This window comes from Carcharodon carcharias, chromosome 15, assembly GCF_017639515.1.
Source record: "Carcharodon carcharias isolate sCarCar2 chromosome 15, sCarCar2.pri, whole genome shotgun sequence".
NCBI lineage: Eukaryota > Metazoa > Chordata > Chondrichthyes > Lamniformes > Lamnidae > Carcharodon > Carcharodon carcharias.
In genome coordinates, this window is record NC_054481.1 from 110,460,744 (window position 1) to 110,476,272 (window position 15,529).

The window sequence follows — 15,529 nt, forward strand, 5'->3', positions numbered from 1 at the left end:
TAAGACTGTCACAGTAGCAAGAAATCTCCCAACTTTTGTTGGGACAGTTGAGTCGTTTACAGGCGGCACTGTTTGTCAAACAACACAAAACAATTGAATAAAAATAGACATTAGGAAAGGATTTTTTAAAATAATGTAATTAATGATATCCCAATAATACTGCACAGACCACAGGAACAAACGTCTTTCTGCGGCATTTCAACAAATATTATAGAAATACGATACGTTATAGCCAATGATACAAGAGCGGAATTATAGGCCTTCATTTATGTTACATACAGTTAATTGAGTCACTAAACATGTAAAACTATTCTCAAACACAAGCAACTGCACTGATCCTTCATGTAAGTCCTTAGTCATCTATCATGTAAACTGATCTGCAGGTTAGTACTGAGTCTCTCACCATACTACCCTTCATCGCCCACCCCATTTTGTTCTATTTTAGTAGCCTACTGTTTATTCATGGGTCTCCTTGTTCCCCATTTAACTCAATTCCCCATGTCTATGAGGGGGTTGTTTGAGTTCTGAGACAGCCTGCGGCTGAAGCTGCCTTGCATCTCAGTACCAACCTGCAGGGAGCTTTAACGTTGGGATGGGAAGGTCCAACATCATCTCAGTCACCTCTTTCTGAATATTTTTTCCTTGTCTCTCTTCCCTTCCAGTTCACTCTTAGCTTACACTAAGTGCTGACTCAGGAGGAGGCCAAGCTTTGGATCATCTGCAGGCTTAAAAGGCAGCACATGAGCCACATGCACAAACCACATCCATCCCCAAATAGCACCCAATAGTGAAAGCAGGAACTTCTGGGAAGTAGTTGCTGGCTACTATGGACTTCACTGCTGCTGATAAGGAGCCAAGGGCCCTGCAGCTAATCACTATTTAGGAACACACAAGGGCAGGATTAGGCTGAACTGTGATGCCCTGCTGGCCAATGAGTCACAATCACATGTAGAATGGGCACTTGGGTCTGGCATCTGAGGGCAGTCGGGGGAACACATGCCAACAATCTCCTGCCCTAAAGGTGACATCTGTAACCTTTTGTAGGTTTATATTTTTAAAATGCAGATGCTGTTTTGGGTGTACCTTAAAAAGTGTAGGTAATCTACTAGTGCTGACGAACAGCGAACACCAGATTATGAACAGATTCCTAATAAGACAAGCCCATCCTCCTGTGCCGCATTCACGGCTGTATCAGTTCCACTCAAAACAGGAAGGAGCACACCCTCAGGTGCAGAGACAGAAATGACAGTGAAAAGATTATTAAACTTTTAACAAAATGGATCACTGACTCCATTCTCTCTGACCTTCGGCTGCTTCACTTCCCCAACACACATGCTGTGAATTACTGGGGAGGGGGATAAAGGGGCAGAGACATGAACTTGTGGCAGTTTCTGTGCTTAAAAACTTATAATCAAATCCCTTCACTTTAGCATAATACTTTTCACTTAAAATAGTTAAGTGAGAGGTGACCTTCATTGAGCATCCCTGAGCTGGATTGATATTAAGCATGATCATCTGTACACTGCCCACTAACAATTGTTGCAGTTCTTACTCACAAGAGTCTCTGGACAGTTAGGTAATAAATCACAAAAGTTTCGGTCATAAAAATAAAGTCTTGATTGTGTTTTGCTTATTTCACATGAGATTCACTGCCTGGGAAGGTCCTCCACGTCTAAAATGAATGTTATGCTTTCTCCGAGGTATAAGGCATTGTGCTCAATGTGTTCACTGTCTGTTGCAAAGTTCCAAAAAGTAGATAAAGTGCAATAAAAACAACACCAGTTATGAGACGTTCTGGTGAAAAGGTCTACTGTAAAACTACTGTACAGGCAACCTGGATACTGACTGGTTCAAGGGCCTCGGGTTTTGCAGTGACTGGTAAGTTAAATTCCACTTTTATTACATTGAATTTTTGCTGGTTTTGAGATCACATTCTGTGATTCCATCTATTTTTCTATGGAAACTGCAAACCAATGGCCTTGATTATCCTGGGACTATCCCTTGCTGTTGCCATTTTTTTGTTGACCTTCTGAGAGACATTAAAATCTAAGGAGATTCTACATAGGCAACAGGTTTCCGTTTTACTGTCTCCGGCTTGGTCAATGCAAATGTCTTGAAGCCCTCTGCTGTGCAATCATTTGATTCCCATGTGCCCTGGGCCTCCACAAAGTATTTCTGAAACTTGTCCAGGTAGGAAGGCCTCTCAGGGAGCAAGTAGTAGTGTGTAGAGCTCACCTTCCTCCCATCTTCCATAATTGGTAAAATGCATGGCACTCTTGTGCCTGCCGTGTCATTGCTCTGCCGCTGCAGGACTTTGTTGCTGACATATTTAGGATCAGGTGCAAAGCTTCGTGTGGGTGGCATCACTCCATTGAGGTAGGCCGGGAGGCTTTTAGGACTTGGGGTGCGTGAGTTATTTCTGGACAAAGGTTCCCGTGGAGGAACCTTTGGTGGCCTGTCCTCGTCACAATACATGCCTGACATCACCTCTGCAGACCATCTCCGGTAATCATGTTTCACCGGCCTTGGGGGTATGGGGACTCGAGGAGGGACCTCAGGCTTCACCTTGCTGGAGTTTGGTGATAAGCAGGTTGGATTCTTCAACACAACAGGTTTGTTGTAAGATCCAGCCGGACCTGAATGTGAACGTCGTAATTTGCGGTGAGGCTGAACAGGTTTCTCAGCAACCTCTATGTTTTCCAGGTTAGTATCTTTCACCATATGACAACTTGTTAGCAACCCAGTGCTGTTAGCACTTTCTGAGTAGGCATAGTTGGTCTGCCCACACCCACGGAAGCTCCTTCTGCTTGGAATACTGTACCTGAAGCTCAGCGGCCTGCAGTCCTGCAAAAGGGAGTCGGTTTCAGAGCTCGTAATGGATTCAACCTCACTGTCAACATCGTCGAAAGGCACATCACCAGTGACAGGCAGCGGAGGGAGTGGCTTAGAGCTTCGGTCACTGGTACACCCAGAATTAGTTGGTGGAGTTACCCCTTTCACTGGTGTTTGAGGTGGTGACAGTATAGTGCTATTCACAGAGAGTCTCTTAAAATGGGAAAGCAGCTGATCTTTCTCCAACTGTACAAATGGTTCCTCGCTGTTGGGCATTTTCAGAGGAGGTGGCCTCAGCTTGTGGAAGGATGATCTGAGGCAACTCCCAAAACAACAGTGGCTGTTCAGCCCAAGTGGCTCAATTTCTTGCCCTGCTGGAGGAGGAAAAAATAATTTAAAAAATTTAAATGCTTGTAACACCATTTTTTTCCCCCTGGCCTCCAAAGGCTCAGGCTTTTTCTGGGGTCTGGGCTCCACAGCTCCACTAAAGCAACTATTCTTCATGTGTGAGCCTAGCCAAGAGTGCCAGCATGTGGTTCAATGAATCACTGGACAGTGATAATTAGCAGAAGCCCTCGTCAGAAGCATAAATGTCAATGGTAAAGCTGAATGGAGATAAGCTGACTTAGCATAGAACCAGGCACAAAGCCTGTGATTTTGCCAGTCTGTATGGATAAATATTACAACAGGTAGGAGTTTACTCATTGAGGCATGAGGGAACAAAAGCAGTTATTTAAATACACAGATTTTAACATTTAAATTCAGTTTTATGATTGGCACAGCACCAGCAAGGCTGTTATTTATTGTCCAATGCTAGTTGTTCTGAAAATTTGGTGTCGAGTCTTCTTGAATCATTGGTAGCGGGTTTTGATGCAACCGAGTGATATGCTAGCCACTTCAAAAGACAGTTAAGTCAACCATTTTGGTGTGGTACTGCAGTCACAATATAGATCAGGCCAGGTAAGAATGGCAGGTTTTCTTCCCTCAAGGATATTAGTGAGCTAGTTAGGGTTTGTATGACAATCTGACAGCTTCACAGTCACTTTTACTGACACCAGTTTCTTTTCAAAACAAAATAATTCTAATTCTTAGACTTTGATGAGTGTACTCCATTGGGATGGGATACATACGGTTGGTTGAACTTATGATGTAGGGCGGTTGATGGGGAGCAGCATTCAAAGCGCAGGTCATAGCTGTGGGGTCCGTATAGAAGATGCTGAAATCACAGAAAAACACAATGTTCATCACAATGTCTGAGTGAACCTCCAATCACTAGAATATTTCAGACTACAAAAGGCCTTTCAGCCCTTTTGATTCTATACATCCAGGACAGAAATTCCCATCCACTTCTCCCCATTATGACTCCAATTACTTCTCAAATGAGCCCAGTGTTCTGGCCCCACCAGGTGGCCTCAATCCAGCCAACAATTATTCCAAGTAAAGCAGTACTTCCTGATCCTGTACTGTGGGGTACCCAATCGTAATCAGGTTTAGTTCTTTCCTGTTAAATACCTCTTTTAAAGGCTCAAGAGTCTGAGTTTACCTTTCGAGCTAATCTCCTATGATTCCAGGGATAGGTTCTGTTATTCTGCTCTATACTGCAAAAACCCCTTGTGTTATATCTAGAACTGAACCCAGTACTCTAAATGAGTCCTGACCAGGGTCCTTTATTTACAGTGTCATCATGGCCCCTGCAGATACAAACTCAAAATGATGTGGCAATGTTTCCCAGCATTATATTTATCGTGCTTAGATAAAACATGACCAATAAATCAATACTACAACTCTCTACCTCCTTCTTGCCAAATTCTACTTCAGCCATGGATTGTATATGGTTCCCATTCATTCTCCTGGGATGCAATACCTACACTTGTTTTCACTGAACTTTATTTACTTCTGATCAGCCCAGATGCAAACCCAATTAAGGTTTTCTTTTGCACAAGACCATGTCCATTTCTACAAAGTCCCTTAGTTTGGCGTTGTACATGAATTTAATCACTTTTGCATTGTAACTGTAATCTCAAAGACCCCCAGGGCAGCCTCCTAAACACCCCACCAAGGACAGGAGGGGGGACCTAGCACAGATCCAACACCACCACAAAAGTGTTTTAACCTTGATATTCATAGACCTTAAGTTTGTCAAGACATCTCATCAATTACTTTTACCAAGTCTTTTAGAAGCCATGCTAACACTACATGGCCTCCCTCAATTTGATATCTCTCTGCCTCGAAGAAATCTGAAGATGCCCCCTCTCAATTCCAAAAGGTGCTGTGTTAAGGTACTCACTTGTCCAAGGTGCTTGATTGATTCCAGCAACTTTTGGCATTGATGACATCGTGACTGCCACACATGAAGCAGTTACTCAGTGGATTGCGAATCTCCTGTGCTGCTAGTCCAGCGCTCGACATGGTGACAATTTTGGGAATGCACCAATCCTTTAAAGTCTCTGTGTTCTCAAGTTAACAGGGTATTGCATTTCTTGACAAAGAGAGAGGGGATTCTTGAATTATTCATTGATTTATTCTTCATCAATAATGTCACAGCTAACAGACTGCAGGACTCACCCTACCCCATCAAGATACATCAGTTGGTGAGGCTCCCTTTTAGGATACCACATTTGGCTTCTGATGAAAAAGGTAAGCACCTATAACATTAGCCCATCCTTCCTCTTTATAAATACTGACAGACCTGCCTTCATTTTTCAGAAATTTGTTTTGTTTGACATACTATGAACTCAATATTTACACAAACAAGATCAGATTGGATAGATGGGTGCCTTGGAAACAGCAATGAACAACCACACTTTATGTTATTGTGGGGTGATGGCGTGGATGCTTTCTTCCAACTATGTCACGAGGTGTGCTAACCATTGAATGCCTTAATGGGAAAGGTGCTTTATGAGAAGCACTATGGTTTTTCTGACCATGTATGATGTTGGACATTGAAGAGCAGAGAAAATTTGGGAGGATAAAAATAGTTATAATGTTAATAATTTATTTTAAAAATTGGAAAATTTCAGATAAAGTGAGTTAAAGTCAGAATACAGGAGCAGTAAAACATTTGAAGGACCAGAACTCATACTAGAATGAAGCTTCATGCTGTCATCCAGCATTCATCCCTTTGATTTATCAACACATCTGTTAACATCCCCACCACCAATAGGGGTCCTGGAATGGAGTGGGATTCAGCACAATGAGGCTTGATTTCAACACAGGGAGGATGAAAAGTGTGCAGGATGATGGATTAAGATCATGAAAGGAACAAGACATGAAAGTAGAAAGGAGTGCTGGCCATAATGATATTCATATAATAGAGAAGTAGAAAGATCGAGAGTGGGAGCAGGCAAGAGGTTCTTGTCTGACTAGTTTCATGGTGTGAGACCAGTTACATTCCAAATGCAGACTGCTCTTTAACTGGATCCTTCAGCCCTGATATTAATGGTTGAAACAGTCAGATGCCAATTATTTTCCATAAAAACAATTCCAAAATTAAGTTATTTGCTAGGGTATCTGATCATTTATACTGTTGGAGAGGCTTTAAAGGAACTTCAGTGATAAAAAGCACCAGGCTTTGTAAGGTAAGAACCATAAATTTCAATATTCTAAATTCAAATAGACAGAAAGTGACCTTTTGGTAGAGAGGGCAGGGATGTCAGAGGGAGTGGCACATAACTGTGACACTGCAGTAGACTGCTGGAGAAGTGACCTCATTTCCTTTCTGTCAGATGAGTTTGCATGAGCATTAAATCTGTTAAAAATGAGGATGTTGGGAGCAAAGGGAGGAATATTGACATAGAAGGGGAAAACTGAGTCATAGAATAAGAAAGGGCATGAAAGGACAGTATAACTGATGTCAAGAGACAGTTAGGGATGTTAGTGGAGAGAGAGAAATAGGGAAAAGGTGACTATGTGGGGTTGAGGGACGCAGTGAGAAAGTGAGATGGAGGGATCGCAAAGCACTTTTACTCAGGAGGTTAAGCTAACAAAATGTTTCTACGTTCTAATTAGCAGTTCGTAACCGGCACAGTGATCAAGAATACAAACTTGTCACTGTACATAACCAGCTAGAAATCCTAGAGATGAATTGACAGCACAGATAGAAATAAATATGTATGATCTGATAGCTATTACAGAACATGACTGCAGGATGACAAAGACTGGGACCAGAATATTCAAGGGTACATGACATTTAGGAGGGACAGGAAGCTAGGAAAAGGTGGAGGGGTATCTCTGTTAATTAAGGAAGGCATTGGTACGTTAGACCAGTATAATCTTAGTTCTGGAGATCAAGATGTGTAATCAGTTTGGGCAGAGATGAGAAACGGTAAATAAGAAGTCACTTGTGGGAGTGGTTTATAGGCTCCCTAACAGTAACCACACTGTAGGAAAGGGTATACAGGAAGAAATAATGGGGGCTTGTAAGTAATTGTGGGTGATTTCAATCTGCATACAGATTGGACAAATCAGAAAGGCAAAGGTAGCCTGGATGATGAGTTCATAGAGTGTTTTCAGGACAGTTTCTTAGAGCAGCATGTTTTAGTACCAACCAGAGAGCAGGATATGCTAGATCTGCACAATGAGACAGGATTAATTACTGACCTCATAGTGAAGGTGCCCCTAGGTAGCAGTGATCATACTATGATTGAGTTTGAGGGAGAGGGAAGTGGATCAAGACTAGTGTTTTAAACTTAAATAAGGGCAATGATGAGGGCATGAAGACTAAAGCTAAAATGAACTGGGAAATTAGGTTAAAGGATAGGTCAGCAGGGAATGCAGTGGTAGACATTTAAGGAGATATTTCAGAATACTAAGAAAAGATACATTCCAATGAGAAAAACAAGACTCTTAAGACAAGGACACTGCCTGTGGCTAACTAAATAATAGTCATTTGGTAATACAGTACTTGAGTATCACTGAAAAAAAGAGACATTTTATGTCAAAGGTTTTTTGCTTGCATTCATCAGGACAATTTGCAAGAAAATACCAATGGCAACACTTCTACTAATCAGAGTCCACTTGCCAACCAAACAGCACTCTTCTCATACAGTATAAATATGTTATTTCACCCTGACATTGGTATTTTCTTGCAAATTGTCCTGATGAGTGCAAAATGAAAAGCTTTGACAAAAATTCTCTTTTATCAGCAATGCTAACTAAAGAAGCCAAAGATAGTATCAAACCGAAAGAAAAAATGTATAATTCCACAAAGATGAGTGGCAGGTCAGAAGGTTGGACAGATGATAAAGAACAGCAAAAAATGACTAAATGATTAATAAGGAGGGAGAAATTAGAGTACAAGAGAAAAGTAGCTAGAAATATAAAAATAGATAATAAGAGTTTCTAGAGGTATTTAAAAAGCAGACTAAGTAAAGTGAGCTTTAGATAGAGAATGAGGAATTAATAATAGAAAATAAGGAAATGGTGAATTAATTGAACAGACAATTGGAAAACTGCCAATGTAACACCCTATTTGAACAGGGAGGGAGACAAGAAACGGGTAACTATGGGCCAGTTAGCTTAACATCTGCCATTGGGAAAATGTTAGAGCTTGTTATAAAAGATGTAATAGTCGAGCATTTAGAATTACATAATCTAATCTTAATCTCTATCTAGTCAGCATGGCTTCATGAATGGGAAATCATGCCTGATGAATTTATTAGAATTCTTTGAGGAGGTAACTAGCAGGATAGATAAAGGGGAACCAGTAGACGTAATATATTTGGATTTAGAAAAGGCATTCGATAAGGTACTGCACGTAAGGCTACTTAATAAGATAAGAGCCCATGGTGTTGGGGGTAGTATATTAGCATGGATAGAAGATTGCCTCACTAATAGAAGATGACAAAGAGTTGGGTCAAGGGGGGGCATTTTCACGATGGCAACCTGTAACTTGTGGAGTGCAACAGGGATCAGTGCTGGGGCCTCAATCATTTACAATGTATATTAATGACTTAGATGAGGGAAGTGAATGTATTATCATCAAATTGCGGAAGATACAAAAATAGGTGGAAAGGCAAGTGGTGAGGATGACACAAGGAGTCTACAGAGGGATATGGACAGGTTAGGTGAGTGGGCAAAAAAGTGGCAAATGGAATTTAATGTGGGAAAATGTGAGGTTATGCACTTTGGCAGGAAGAATAGAGTAATCTGGGTGTTCTGGTCCATGAATCAGAAAAAGTTAACATGTAAGTGCAGCAAGTGATTAAGAAGGCAAATGGAATGTTTTTGTTTATTGCAAGGGAAATGGAATATAAAAGTAGGGATGTTTTTCTATAGTTATATAGAGTGTTGGTGAGACCACATCTAGAGCCTCTTTATTTAAGAGAAAATATAAATGCATTAGAAGCAGTTCAGAAAAGTTCACTTGACTGATACCCGGGATGATGGGTTTATCTTAGGAGGAAAGGTTGGATAGGCTGGGTCTGTATCCACTGGAATTTAGAAGATTGAGAGATGATCCTATTGAAACATAAGATCCTGAGGGAACTGGACAGGGTGGATGCTGAAAGGATGTTTACCCCTGTGAGAGAGACCAGAACTAGGGACACAGTTTAAAAATAGGGGGTCTCCCATTTAAGACGGAGATGAGAAAAAAAATTTTTTCTCAGAGGGTTGTGAATCTTTGGAATTCTCTTCCCCAGAGAGCAGTGGAGTTAAGGCCAATGGAATATTTTAGGACAGAGGTAGACAGATGCTTAACCAACAAGGGAGCCAAAGGTTATCGGGGGGTAGGTGGAATGTGGAGCTGAGGCCACAATCAGACCAACCATGATCTTACTGAATAGCAGAGCGGGCTTGAGTGGCCAACTGGCCTATTCCTGCCCCTAATTTGTATGTCTGTATTTCCTGTACATAGCATGTGGCAGAACCATTAGAAAATACAGGTAGAAAAATGACTAATCAAGCCTATGAAGGTGACTCCATCCCACACAGCGGTATACCTGCAGCATCAGCAAGTCTCTTCAGCCCCTGGGGGCAAGTCTCCCAGTTATCATTATGATTAATTGTGAGCAATCATACTTTGCAGATTTTAAACTAAAGCAAAGGTGTTCAGATTTTTTGCCCACGGCTCTCTGTCCATAGCCCTATCTTTACCCAAAAGAAAGCAGAGGGCCCTGGATGAAAGGGAAGGCTGCAGTTGGCACTAAAGGGTTGAACTGGGTCTTATTTTGTCTGCCGAAGGAACAGCAATACAGAAACAGAACCAGTGCAGGCAAGAACTGGAAGTCTTTACTGTAGTGTGACTCACCCGGTATACTGCAGAGGATAGTTGTATAAATTTTACAATTATAGCATGCTGTTGGTATCCATCCACTAAAATAAATGGACACACATTTGCAGATTATCACCCCGAGCTACCACTGCTTAAAACCCTATTTTCCCACCACTCTTGCCTAGTGGCCAAGGATCACTACCACGAACAGGATTTTATATATCTAGCTTTTTTATTTCTCAGTACTTGCTACCTCCAAGGATGGCGTCACTACAGCACTACTCAGCCAATGGCAATCTTCATCAGCAAATGCACCCTGACCTTCATTTGCCATTGGCACAACCCCTAGTGTCTACACCGTGCTCAATGCAACCCCTAAACAAAAATTTAGTAGCTAACATTTTTTTTAAATCACTGCTCCTAACGGGTTCATATCCCTGCTTCTGTTGAAGGTGTTGCCTCTCACTGGAGTAATGTAGGTAGAAATTCTGCTGCCTCCACCATAGAGCCTGAACCAGAGATTTTCTCTGTGGACAGGGGTTGTATGGATAATCATGTGAAACCACAGGATGCATTCACATTCCTTTTAATATTAAAAAATACGCATCAGAATCTTGCTTTGCTTTAAATGGCCTGCATTGGTTCCTTTCAAGATGTCTGTGTTACACACTTTGCCCACTGATATCCTGAACCATTTCCAGCATCTTGGAATAAGGCTTCTGCATGAAACAGGTGAAGATCTGGCCACCCATAAGGAAGCCCCCAGGAAGTTGAAAGGAGGTACAAATGAGTTGGGAAACACAATGCAACAATTTAAGCTACCATCAACTTCCTGCCCAGTGGAATGACAATATTGAGCAGAGTGTTATTTCAACTGTGTGGGTATCACAGCTAGACCTGGTACTGTCCTCACCTGGCACCCACTTTTGGCTCATTTTTTGCCTCTCTCTAGCCCAGCACCCCCAAAGTCACCAAGGCTGAGATTGAGGCCAACTCATCTCAGACTGGTGCTAGGACCAGAGTCCGAGGCCTGCTGATCTGTATAGTACAGATGATGTGTGTCTACCCAATGAACCATCATGAGGGAATATCGCAGATTGGGCGGTGTGATACCATTGAATCTCAGAACAATCTCAGTCCCATGGTGAGGTTCGAGGGTGAAATTTTCTAATGTGCAAAAACATGTCAATGTTTAGTTGGTCAGAAATGATCAGTGGTTTAGGATCATTCAACAGTGGTCAGAATCTCCTTCACATTGGGGAATATTTGCACATATTTTGATTGACTCTGCCACTGCTACGGTTTAATTATGGCATCCTGCTTATTCTGTACAATACCAAGGCACAACCTGATTGATGCAAAGCTTTATATTGTAGGATAAAAGCAAATTACTGCGGATACTGGAAATCTGAAAGAAGGGTCTGAAGAAGGGTCATACGAACTTGAAATGTTAACTCTGTTTCTCTCTCCACAGATGCTGCTAGATCTTCTGAGTTTTTCCAGCATTTTCTGTTTTTGTTTCTGGTATTATACTGTCAGGTTGGAAATGGGTGCAATTTAAAAACTTTAAGCAAGTATTGTTTAATGAATAAACTGCTAATTCAGGCAGTATGCAAATGCATATTTTTAAAATCATTTTTGGGATGTGCGATTTGTTGGTAAGGCCAGCATTTATTGCCCATCCAGAGTTACCCAGAGATCTTAGAGAAGGCACAGGCATTGTGTTAGTGGGCACACCACACTAGGGATTGTAAATAAGGTCACGTGGCTCCCTCCAGGTATTTGCAACCCAAATAAGGACATGATTATTGCACATTTCTTGCAACTGGCTTTGTTCCAAATGCCTGTTGCTTCAGAATTACACTTTAAATATCCAATGCTATCTGCTGGTGGAGGTAGGAGGGATGATGTTTGGAGAATAATGAACATTGCCAATTAGGTAAGGGAAAATATATTGAAGTGCTTGCTCCTGATTACCTGGTAACTTCTGCTGGATGTTGTGCTAGGACACTATCATACTCATCATGATAAAATAGCTTGCCAAGTGTCTAGGCCCACATGTGAAGTATGGCTACTTGGGTGACATGCCAGAGGGGATTTGGCAAGAGTCTGCGCCTGCTGGCAACAAAATCGATGATGAAAAAAAATCCCACAAGGGCAGAACACAAAGCGCAAGGAATCCTGAACTGAAAGAAGCAAATGCACATCTTCAAACTGCCCAAGTGCTATATCTCATCCTCATACATACACTCCAAAATCATAGGGATTGTCAGATGCTGAATGATATGTTTGTGGCCCAGACTGTCATGTCCCACTTAATTCACCAAGTTTGATGCAACCTAACTGACTGGAAACTGCAGCCAATACTGGGACTGTTACTCATTTTTTCAAATTGGGTGTTTTCCTTGCAACCCTATGCTTAATTTCTGTTACGTTGGCAATGTAGGTACTTAAACTTCACTAATTATAGCTTAAAAAAAAACTTGAAATGTTAAACCCCTTACCTCACTTTAAGTATTGTAGCCAAAATCTATAAAGTGGTTGGCCCCAGTTGCTCTCAGTGTTTACACCAAGGGCTTGTCTTCATTATTTCAGACTCAAAAGATGAACCAAATGATGAGAAAAAAGTGTAGTGACTGTGACTGCTGATAGCAGGTCTGTCACGATAGCAGGTCTGTCACGCCTGGGAGTGTCGGGAAGCTTGCAATTTCCTTTCCTAGTGTGAGTACATCATTCTAATCTCCATTACATTGCCTGAGCAGTGCTTTTTATGACTAGTCTTGATGAAGCAATGACAAAGAGTGTGAGTAATAACATCAATAATGTCTTACAATTCCAATGTGGGTGTTCCAGTTCATTGAGACCCATTAGGAAAAACAAAACCCCGATCACACAAGCTTATGGCTGCTGAATATATTCATAGTGAAACTTCCTGTCTGAAAGCAGGGTTTGACAGTCAACTGTACCATGAAAGGTCAGTAGCAGCAGTTTTAATAACTCAAAATAAAAATTTTCAGTGCTATAGGGACTAATTGAACAGCTGAAAGAGCTGACATGGAAGTGATAGGCTGAATGGTCTTCTGTGCTGTAAGATTCTATAATCCAATGACACTCAGCTCTTGCTCCCAAATTAAACACAGTTCTTTAAGTATTATAATATGCTATTATTTATTGTAGTGTTAAGTTCCCTTTTAAGAACACCTTTACGTTTTAAAAATATCAAGATTTCAAACTGCCATGGCTGGCAGATTTGGGGGGTGGTGAGGCAAAGCTATGGATTTGAGTTTTATTCTCTGGATTATTAGTCCAGTAGCATAACCACCGTACTACCATAGGGGAGTAGTTGTTGAAATCAGTGTTCCTACTCTCAATCTCTATCTAGTCACCCCTGCAAGAGATACTGGCAGATAGCAGGTGAGGACAGTATCAGACACTGATATAAAGCTTCCATCCCAACAGCCAAACACCTGTTGATATTTAATGCCTACCTTCCAACATTAAGAACAGCTACTCAATTGGAATACTGGGGAAAGGAGCAATAAGCAACAGTGGATACACTGGCAGAGGATGCGTGAGGAAACTGGGACATAAGTCTGTAGGACAATTGGACACTGGCTCAGTGTCAGAACACATGCTTTGAGCTGCTACCTAAATATTCTCATCCAGTTAGTATTGGAGCTCAGTACAGCCTGGGAAGCCATGAATGGTTTGTCATCAGTTTTTAAATTTACTAGGGCCATATGTTCACAGCTAGTCCCTGCTTCAGAGAGCTAGAAATTGATCATCATCTTAAAATGGAATTTACAGGGGTATTTTGGAACAGGTCCAGTAACAGCAGAGCCTAGACTAGTTAAACTGTATCGTTTGGTTCCTGTAAACAGACCGTTAAAAACTGGGCAGCTGAGAGTAGCCGTTTTAAATCGTCGGTCACTGAACAGTTTGAGAGCAGAGACGGACACCTTGTCTTACAGTTGACTGAAGGGTAAAACTGGTTTTCCTATCAGGAGAAACTAGGTGGGAAGAGATGCGTTTCTAACTTACTCCAGATCTTCAGCCCTGTCCTCAGTAATCCTTTGATAACTAAAGCCTGCAGCAATCACACCACTGGAAGACATCCCATGGATTTGAAAAGCACTCTCCAAAACATTTAGAATTAGTGAACTGATATAATAGTTCCCAAAATAACTACTATTTAAAACGATCAGCAGACGCTCGGGGAGCGCTGAGTGTTTCGCTGTAGAACTGATTTAATGCTATCTGTGGAGGAACCCGATTTGGTCAGAAGACATACATGATGGGCTGGACAACCCCCTACGTCCACCTAGATCCTGGTAACATTAATTGGTTGACACCAAAAAAGTTAGATCCTGGTAACAGATTAATATAACCACAGCAAAATCCAGTCACTTTACACACCGACTCAGACCCCACTCAGCTGCAAACAACGTTAATATCGGTGGTAAAGATAGTAGAGCCAAATAAAAAGTAGTATTCTAATATATATAACCCCGAAATTAATACTAAATAGGCTTTTAGTATTTTAAAAAATTCGCTTGTAACATTATTGCAAAGGATAGTTTCTTCGGAAAGTGATCACAAAAGTTTTGAAATGGTGTAAAACTCTTGCTGTAGTTCAGGTTATTCATTAAAATGATCGGAGTGGCTCAGGGCTAATAATTTATGGTGGGTTCTGTTCATCCAGTACCACAATAAACAAAATATCGTGTATCTTGAAGAATATTGTAGTTATAACAAAGGAATTAGCCGCGAATTTGAGCAGAAGCAGGAAGCGTTTAAAGATGACAGAATGATAAAAAGCAAAGCGTGATCTTTAAAAAATACTGGAATCATCAATAGGTTAACAGGAGGGAGCGGAAAAAAAAACGAGCACTGAACGGAGTCTGAAACTCACCTACCTCCTGGTCAGTTTCACGGGACAGGAAATCCGGCGCAAATTCTCCAACTAACTACCCCGACTCTGCAGCGATGAATACCACAACATATCTCTAGACTACGTTCTATCGTTCCTACTTGTCCTGGATCCTGACTCTAATTAAATGTTTCTCTGTTGCAATGTGCCCCGCAGTTTGCTTAATAAGGCGGGCTCTGAATCCTGATGTCACCATGAAGTGGGATCAAGACATATCCCCGCCCACAGCCTGCAGTCAGCACGCTTACTTACCTCTGCTTAAAGGGGAACACCCACAAACAGCTAGAGATCAACACCTCAAACTTAAACCGGCAATAGCTTGTCCTTCACCTATTTTTTTTTATATATATATAGAAGCTTTCTAAAACTTCTTTATCTGAGTCCATTGGAGGGAGGAGACAAATGAATGCTTTTTTTAGTATTTGGTGGGACCCACTAACGTCACAGCAGTTTAAACCTTGCAGAATCCAATCCAGAACACAAAAACAATGTTAAACTAGACTCTGTCTAGAGTTGCCACATCTTCTGCTTGTTCTCGTTGCTACATAATTCAC

The 15,529-nt window shown here is 41.4% G+C and overlaps 1 protein-coding gene across 3 annotated transcripts; it reads right to left on the reverse strand.

Annotated features, from left to right (window-relative positions):
• Positions 1–119: 119 nt before the first annotated feature.
• Positions 120–15,142, reverse strand: errfi1a (ERBB receptor feedback inhibitor 1a). Of its 3 annotated transcripts, none has more exons than XM_041207342.1 (4): positions 14,962–15,142; positions 5,120–5,311; positions 3,963–4,048; positions 120–3,206 (listed from the first exon to the last, which is right to left on the reverse strand). In XM_041207342.1, exons 2-4 carry the CDS (start codon positions 5,239–5,241, stop codon positions 2,047–2,049), a joined length of 1,368 nt encoding a protein of 455 aa, XP_041063276.1. In that variant the 5' UTR covers positions 5,242–5,311; positions 14,962–15,142; the 3' UTR covers positions 120–2,046. The 3 variants fall into 3 exon arrangements, with proteins under 3 accessions (XP_041063276.1, XP_041063277.1, XP_041063275.1); XM_041207343.1 differs by having other exon boundaries at positions 120–3,203; positions 14,958–15,142; XM_041207341.1 differs by having other exon boundaries at positions 14,958–15,142.
• Between the last annotated feature and the right edge of the window lie 387 nt (positions 15,143–15,529).

Coding starts and splice junctions, on each gene's coding strand:
- errfi1a (XM_041207342.1), bottom strand. CDS start 5,241: ATGTCGAGCGCTGGACTAGCAGCACAGGAGATTCGCAATCCACTGAGT. Junction 4,049..5,119: donor CAATCAAGCACCTTGGACAA/GTGAGTACCTTA, acceptor CTGTGATTTCAG/CATCTTCTATACGGACCCCA. Junction 3,207..3,962: donor CATCATAAGTTCAACCAACC/GTATGTATCCCA, acceptor TTCCTCCTCCAG/CAGGGCAAGAAATTGAGCCA.